Source organism: Hemitrygon akajei, chromosome 9, assembly GCF_048418815.1.
Source record: "Hemitrygon akajei chromosome 9, sHemAka1.3, whole genome shotgun sequence".
NCBI classification, from domain to species: Eukaryota; Metazoa; Chordata; class Chondrichthyes; order Myliobatiformes; family Dasyatidae; genus Hemitrygon; species Hemitrygon akajei.
In genome coordinates, this window is record NC_133132.1 from 28,731,380 (window position 1) to 28,740,091 (window position 8,712).

An 8,712-nucleotide genomic window follows, 5' to 3' on the forward strand; every position below is an offset into this window, starting at 1 on the left:
AAACCTCTATACTTCGTAATTTGCCATGTTCGTTGGTTTGACTATTATTACGACCGAAGAATTTTTCACTGTTCTGCCTGATCTGTGAGACGAATAAAATTAAAACATTCACTTCCAGGGTGTCTGCTTAATTCCTATAAACACATCATCAGCATAATGGGCACCGTTGTATGACGTGGGCGATCTATCTCAAGATTATACTGTGCAATTTTTCTACAGAACTGGTTGCCATTGCTTTCTCCCAGGCAGTATCTTTTCAAGTCGGTTGAACACAGCCATTGTCAATACTCTTCAGTGATTGTCTGCCTGTGGTCAGTGGTCGCATAACCAGGCCTTCTGCTGTACACTAGTTGCTCATACGACCTTACACTGCCTGCTCGCCTGCTTCACGTGACATTGATCGCGGGGCTAAGCAGCTGTGACACATTACCTTACGGTGTCCTGCAGGCTAGTGGTGGACGCCTTACATCTCCTTAGGCAGAGACGTATCTTCACCTTGCCACACGCTATGTACATCAAATGGGCTAAGGCACCTGTGGTTACATGTAAATATAGTTCCCCATATTAACTTAAGTTTGGCAGAATTTATAGTGAACTACCCTCGGCAACAGCTGAATCCAATTGATTCACTTTTAATTATTCACAACACGCAATAAGCGGTCTGCTCGATTCAATATCTCTCTCAATTTTCCTTCTGAATATCTTCAGTAAAGTAGAGTGATTAGGGAGCTGCTGAAAAATAAGCCTTCCATAATCTTTCCAAGCTCTTTACAAGTCGGTACTGAGTTTTCTAAAAATATACAGATAAGTGGCTTGGACTTCATTAACAATCCGACAGATCCGTTAATAGTTGCCACTACTTTATTTATCATCTCTTCCTTTCACAAATCTCGGACACGCCATCTTTAGTAATGGAGTGAGTTTGCGTATTTTTAATATAGCGTGCAACTGAAGGGACGAGAGGAGAAGTTCTTTATCTAACATATATTAGCGAAATACACAACTCGAGACCAAATGCTTATCTGGCTAACAACTTGAAATTAATTTGACACCGGAAAAAAATTGTCAACTTGTGATTGGTGTCAATGTGCCATTCTGTTTGAACTGATTTGCATAAATAGGGAACGCGCAGTGCCAGCTCGTCACAGGATTCATAAGCGAGCTGAAAAGTTGAGACGCCACTTACTCGCGGCACCTTGTGTGAGCTTCACTCAATTAATTACAATGTCTTGCTGGGTTCGTGTGGTCAGTACTCTGGTGTTCACTGCAATTTGTGAGTATTTTCTATGGATATTATATTGAATCTGAAATACTATTCAATGACATTCTTCTCGCACTTCTGGTATTACTCGAATATTAACCTCGGCACATTTTTCCTTCCCTCTGAATGTTTCCAGATATCAACGCAGAAGTTGCAATGAATCAACCACCTTCGAAATCCACATCTCTGGGGCAGACCGTCCAAATACCCTGCACCTTGTCTGGATCCTCTTTAGGAAGTAGCAATGTCGCCTGGTACCAGCAGATTCCCGGAAAAGTTCCTCGGTATCTGTTCTACTATAATTCGGGGAGCAGCATTAACAGAGGCTCCGGAGTTCCGAACCGTTTCGGCGGCTCAGTATCCGGCGACACGGCAACATTGACAATATCGAGCGTCCAGTCGGAGGATGCGGCAGACTACTACTGTGCTGTCTGGAAAAATGCTTTAATCTTCGGCAAAGGAACGAGGCTGGGAATTGGCAGTAAGTAAAATATCAATTCAATGCGCTTTGCCTTTTGGTACTTACGTGAACAATAATTAAAACTGTGTCGTCTAAGGGTGGCTTCGAAACAAATGGTGGATCTTTTCAAATATCCAGCCACGAGTAACGATCCTTTGATAATTTAATTGAACTCGCGCGGCCGAACCGCCAAATGCCGCTCTGTTGTTTCTTTAGTTTGAGCTGGCTTTGTAGAAGCCGAAATGCTAATTGCTAAACCAGGTGCAGAATTATTTCTATCGTTAGTTTATAAGTATAATCCTAAATTCCCGAATTTTAATTGCATCAGTTGGTGGATGCACCTTTGCTGATGACACCATTTTGGGCTGATGCCCGTCAGAACCTTAAGCTATCTGCTAGCTACAGATCACTGGACCCTGGAGGGTTCTTCAAAAATCACAAACTTGCATAGACGAAGAAAGATAGATGATGAAGGCGGTTGGATCCATTGCAATAAGCTAGAATCTTTCTGAAATTTTCCTCAGTATCTAGTTATCTCCGACACGCTGAAAATATGATTTTTTTTAAATCATTCGCCACCTTGGTCAAGTTGTTCGTGTGTCTCTTTACATTCTTCGAAAAAATAAGAAAACTGGTACCATATTTGCCATCCGAGACCTAGATAATGATGAACAAGGCAGTTAATGCAAATTCTTGAGGTGCCTAGAGAAACAGAATATCAAAAACAACGGATCAATTAGTCCATTAATTACAAGGAAACTCATTGAGATGTCACTGAGACGACTAACTGCTAGATTAATCATTGTCCTATTTTTTTTTTCATCGCCAGTTTGAGCCGTCAAATCTTTATATTAAACCGCCAAGGGATTTTGAAACCAACCTTCAGTGTTTTGCTGTATAGAGTTAAATTTGAATCTGAATGGAATTTGAAACAAACTTGCACCGTTTTAGACCAGAACGGGCTTCGAAGAGTGGCTCGCAGATATTAGAATGGAAATTCTCAATCTTTATTATGCTGGCCTTTATAAATCAGAGCAGTGAGTATAGGAGTTGGGATGTAATGCTAAAATTGTACAAGGCATTGGAGAGGCCAAATTTGGCGGATTGTGTACAGTTCTGATCACCCAATTATAGGAAAGATATCAACAAAATAGAGAGAGTACAGAGCAGAGTTACTGGAATGTTACCTATGTTTCAGCACCTAAGTTACAGAGAAAGGTTGAACAAGTTAGGTCTTTATTCTTTGGAGCGTAGAAGTTTGAGGGAGGTCTTGATAGAGGTATTTAAAATTATGAGGGGGACTGATAGACTTGACGTGGATAGGATTTTTCCATTGAGAGTAGGGGAGTTTCAAACAAGAGGACATGAGTTGAGAGTTAAGGGGCAAAAATTTAGGGTTAACAGGAGGGGGAACTTCTTTACTCAGAGAGTGGTAGCAGTGTGGAACGAGCTTCCAGTAAAGGTGGTGGAGGCCGGTTCGATATGTCGTATTGGATAGGTATATGGACAGGAAAGGAATGGAGGTTTATATGCTGAGTGCAGTTGGTTGGGATTCGATGAGAGTAAGCGTTTGGCACGGACTAGAAATGCTGAGATGGCTTGTTTATGTGTAATTGTTATATGGTTATATAGTTATTAGCAGACGCCTTTTAGTATTTTATGTTTTCAACTATTGGTATTATTTCTATCTTACATTGGAAAGTCAATATGTGCAAACATGGCAGACAGACTTTTCTGCCAATTGTGATACTGAAATTTGACAATTTAAAATCGTGATGCTCTTGGGTCACCATGTGGAAATCAATTTCCAAGAGGACCACCTTATCGTAGGGTTTGAAGACATGCGTGGCTGATTGACCCGGAGAGCTATGTTGGCGATTGTCATGGCCTTGTGCTTTGCTTTTTGATAGTGTCAACCATGCCCAGCAGGTCAAAGGGCAGAGGCCAGACTAAGAGTGATCCTTACGCCATCCAGGGAGTTCATCTCAGGGATAACAACCCTGGCAGGTCAAAGTTTGTTACGGAAATAGCAATGAAATATTCCTCTCTATCTGTGTGCGATTCATTCTGTAGACATAGATTGAGGATCTTTATTACTGCCCTGAACGACAGCGGCATAACGGGAAGTAAATCAGTGAAAGTAATCTATCATTATAGTTCTCATTACACTAAAAATGCAAACACAGGACAGCGAGCTTTTCAACTTTGCACGAGAAATTACTTAAAACTATGAAAGTAAACCACGTTGAGCCGTAGTTCTGAACGATATTAGATGAACACAGTTGTATTCCCTCTCTTTACCACCTAGTTCGTGAATATTGTAAGAAAGTGGTTTCGACAGTGGTGAGTGTAAGGAAAAGATCCGCTACCCTGCACAAACCAGATTTGAATTATTTACTTTGTGGAAAAATAATCTTTCAACAGGTATATTAAACTGTCCAAAAGTGATTTACTATACAGGCAGTCTGTAATTTTATATTGCGTAAAGCAAACTCTGTATTCCGATGGCTAAGATGAAGTAAATACACTATTCAAGGGGTTCCCAACCTCGGGTCTGCACATCTCTCTGCTAATAGTAGGGGTCTATGACATAAAGAGGTTGAGAGCCCCTTGTACTAATCCCAGCTTTTAAGCAAAACATGTATTAGACTTCTGCCTCTTGTCTTGATGACGGAAGATTTGAATGAAGTGAAAGTGTCTAAGGTAGAAGTAGAAACGGTGGAAACTTAGAAATTTAAAATGAATGGAAGCAATATAAGTATACGATATTTGGAACTGGATTTTGTGTAAAAAGATTATGTTTTTTTTTTGACGTGATGATTGACGCCAGATATGTTGTTGTGTAAGTAAGAGGGGTAGGCGTAATAAGCTGTACCCTTTTGGCCTGTTTTAAAGAATATCTATGTTTTTGTTGTAATTTTCTCCTATGAAATCATCGTTATAAATGATGCTTTTTGTTATGTTTGTACCGACCAAAATAAATTAATTTCATTCATTCATTCAATGCCGATTACAACACCAGTCGAAATCATTCATTTTACCCCACTATAAATATTGTGCCCCAGTGTCGCAAAAAAAACAAATATCACGGGAGATTTTAGGTGGTAATTTTTTCATTTCTAATTTAACAGATTGAAATCGGAAAACGAAAAAGAAATATTTGTTCATTACGATGAAGGAATATATGAAATAATAAATGCATTTTAAACAAGAGGGATGTTTTAACAGAAACAGTTACTCAACCTATACTAAACTGGCACCTTGTTTTAAACAGATCCTCAGAGCCCCGCTGTCACCGTCCTCCGGCCTTCAACAGAAGAAATTACGGGAAAGGGCACAGCGACACTGGTGTGTTTGGTGAGCCGTTTTAATCCGGGAGCTGTGGGCATTGAATGGACCGTGGACAGACGTACGAAAAGCGATGGCGTTAAGACGAGCCCTGTCCTTCAGGACACGGACAACACGTTCAGTGTGAGCAGTTACCTGACTCTGCCAGCCTCAGAATGGAGCTCACACGAGCGTTACTCCTGCGTGGTTAAACACGAGTCTCTAGCAAACCCGTTTGTAGCAACGATCGAGAGATCCAGCTGTATCTAAAACTATATTTCAAACTTAATAAAGATGAAAAGCTTATTTTATCCGTCTTTTCCTTCATTAAAATAGCTTTAAAACATTATTCTTTTGCAGTTCAGTATTTGCGTTCAGATACCACATTTAAGTTTTGTCAGGTTTAAATGCCATTCTATTGAATGAGTATAATTCTTAATTCAAGCTCCAATGTTAATTAGTCTCAGTTAAAGTCATTCCCAGATGTTCATCAAATAACCGTAATCTGAAGATGGCATTCTTGGTTCTTGCCAGACTGCTGATAATTTCGACCACAGCTAACCAATAAGATTAACGATCCAGTCTGATATGCAACATGTTTTCATGACTTTTCTTTCGAGTTCCGAATGAAGCAGAAATATATTTTAAATTTCTCTTTAATGATATTACCTTGATGTAAAAGAAAGAGCTATGAAAGCGCACACACGTGTACGCACAGACACACAGTCATTTGTCATGAAGGAACACATTCAACCGAGGACGATTGATGAATATAGAACGGGCGAAAATAGTGGGTCTGGGACGATCCTCATATTGCGTGAAATGCAGCAGATTTTGCTTCTAGAATAAGTGCGAGTTTATGCGAACAAATGTATACGGCCTATTTTCTATGGCATATAGATGAAAGGGAGGTAATTTTATTGAAACATCTAAAAATCTTTGTTAGCAGGCAAGTTAAATTCGAGCCGAGTCCCGCTTGTTTTCTGTGGAGAGCTGAAAGTTGTAGAGTTCGGATAATAGGTTTGGGTATTGAGGACTAAAGAAAAAAGATAACATTTTTCTCTCGATGCACATTTAATCCTGTTTCCTTAGAAATTTTATCGATACCCAAGTAGATTGAGATCGAAAGATCTTTAAGAGATTCGAGGGAGTCGAGACATGACAGAAACCGGAGACCGGAGATCTGGTCAGCTTGTTCCAGTTATTCCTTCGTATGTCCACAACTTGAACTTGCTGAAATAGTCATTTTACATTAGATCTTTATTTTAAAAATCACAGTTTTAAAATCATTCAAACCGAAGGGGCATTTTAATATTTTGAATAATAACCGTGGTTACCAGGTTTTTCGTTTCGAATTCCAGTGAAATATATGAACTGTTCATGCCCACCGGAACCTAAATTGAAACTATTGCAGCCAGTACTTTAAAGCTTCCGAAACGTATAGATCCTGTTATAGACCACTACAGCACAGAAGCAGGCTCTTCGGCCCATCTAGCCGAACTATTACGCGGACTAGTCACCAGGGCTTTCTCTTCCATATACTCCCATCCATGTGCCTAACTATATTGCTCATGAATGTTGAAATTGAAACCGGACCCAATCGTTTCGCCTGCAGCTCGTTCCATACTCCCACTACGGCCGGAGTAAAGACTTTCCCCTCATGCTTCATTAAATCATTTCATCTTTAATCCATGATCTCTAGTTCTAATTTCACGCAATTTTAGTGGAAAAGCCCAGCTTGCATTTACATTGTCTATTCATCTCATAATTTTGTATATCTCCATCAAATCACCAATCATTCTGCTTTGCTGCAGCTAATGGAGTGAAAACCTATTCAAGCTCTCCCTATAATTCAGGTTCAGTGTCAGTAAAATCTTTCTAAATTTTCTCTGCACTCTTTCAATATTATTGACATCGTATTGTGATCTCTTCTGGGGAAAGTCTGACTTGTACAAAAGAAAGGGCCTGCACTGGAAAGCGACCGATCTCCTGGCGGGCGGGTTTGCTACAGCTGTTGAGGAGTGTTTAACTACAACAGCTTGTAGTTTAGCTAGGGAGTGGGAATTATAGCGTAAGTGCAGAGATTAGGGGAGAAGGACAAGGGCATGATGCTATGTGTTCTGAGTTGGTGAGGAAGGACAGACAGGGGACAAAACATAAATGTAGACAACTCAAAGCGCACTACAGATGCTGTGGTCAAATCAACACGTACAACAAGCTGGAGGAACTCAGCAGGTCGGGCAACATCTTTGGAAACGAGCAGTCAACATTTCGGGCCGAGACCGTTGTCGTGACGAAGGATCTCGGCTCGAAACGTCGACAGTGCTTCTCCTGCTGCCTGGCCTGCTGTGTTCCACCAGCATTTTGTGTGTGTTGCTTGAATTTCCAGCATCTGCAGATGTCCTGGTGTTTGAAGAGGAGAAGCCATACTTGATCTAGTTCTGGGTATTGAATCTGGTCAAGTGGCAGACCTCTAGGTGCGGGAGCATTTTGGTGAGAGTGACCACAACTCCCTTAACTTCAGCATAGCTATGGAAAAGGGTAAAAGCAGACAAAATGGGAAAGTGCTGAACTGTGGATGGTCTAATTATGAAGGGATGAGGCAGGAACTAGCGAGAGTAAATTGAAAAGAGATGTTCAAGGGTGAAAGCATAGAAGTAATGTGCAGGAAGTTTAGGGACCACTTCTGCTGGGTTCAGGATAGGTTTGTCCCACTGAGATATGGTGAAAATGGTAGGAAAAGGGAACCGTGAATGACGAAACACGTGAGGCAACTCCTCAAGAGGAAGAAAGAAGCATATGTTAGATATAAAAAGCAGGAACTGGGGGTAGGGGACTCATGAGAAAATTGGGATAGCCAGTAAGGAGATTAGGAGAGGACTTAGGAGAACTTCAAGGGCGAATAAGAAGGCCTTGGTATGTAGGATTAAGGAGAACCCCAAGGCATTCTATGCGTATGTGAAGAACAGAAGGATTGCAAGAATGAAGGCGAGGCCTTCAGAAGGATAAAGAAGGCAACATGTGCCTGAGGGCCGAGGAGGTTGGGGAGCCCTAAATGAATACTTTGCTTCAGTATTCACAGGTGAAAACGACTTTGATCGGAGTGAGGTCGAAATAGAACAGGCCTGTGTGCTGGACAATGTGGAAATTAAGGATGAAGAAGTGCTGTATCTTCTGAAAAATATCGAGGTAGATAGGGCCGGACGTTATATACCTCAGGTTGCTGTTGAAGGTGAGAGAAGAGATCGCTGGAGCAGTAGCTATGATCTTTGAATCCTCTTTCGCTGCAGGGGAGGTCCCGGAAGACTAGGGAACGGCAAATGTAGTTCCCTTGTTTAAAAAAGGTAATAGGGAGAATCCTGAGAACTATAGACCAGTGAGCCTTACGTCATTGGTCTGCAAACTATTGGAAAGGATTCTTAAGGATAGGATCTACGAGCATTTGGAGAAGTGCAGTCTACTCAAGGATAGTCAACATGGCTTTGTGAAGGGAAGGTCGTGCTTCACGACCCTAATTGAGTTTTTTGAAGAGGTAACTAAAGAAATTGATGAGGGTAGGGCGGTAGATGAGGTCTACATGGATTTTAGACAATAGGCAATAGGTGCAGAAGAAGACCATTCGGCCCTTCGAGCCTGAACCGCCATTTTGAGATCATGGTTGATC

General features: G+C 41.1%; 1 protein-coding gene across 1 annotated transcript; it reads left to right on the top strand.

Moving 5' to 3' along the window:
• The first annotated feature begins 1,158 nt into the window (after window positions 1-1,158).
• On the top strand, window positions 1,159-5,397 carry LOC140732727 (immunoglobulin lambda-1 light chain-like). Its single transcript, XM_073055399.1, has 3 exons — window positions 1,159-1,273; window positions 1,398-1,742; window positions 4,996-5,397. Exons 1-3 carry the CDS (start codon window positions 1,225-1,227, stop codon window positions 5,316-5,318), a joined length of 717 nt encoding a protein of 238 aa, XP_072911500.1. The 5' UTR covers window positions 1,159-1,224; the 3' UTR covers window positions 5,319-5,397.
• Window positions 5,398-8,712: the final 3,315 nt, after the last annotated feature.

Coding starts and splice junctions, on each gene's coding strand:
- LOC140732727 (XM_073055399.1), top strand. CDS start 1,225: ATGTCTTGCTGGGTTCGTGTGGTCAGTACTCTGGTGTTCACTGCAATT. Junction 1,274..1,397: donor TCTGGTGTTCACTGCAATTT/GTGAGTATTTTC, acceptor GAATGTTTCCAG/ATATCAACGCAGAAGTTGCA. Junction 1,743..4,995: donor AACGAGGCTGGGAATTGGCA/GTAAGTAAAATA, acceptor TGTTTTAAACAG/ATCCTCAGAGCCCCGCTGTC.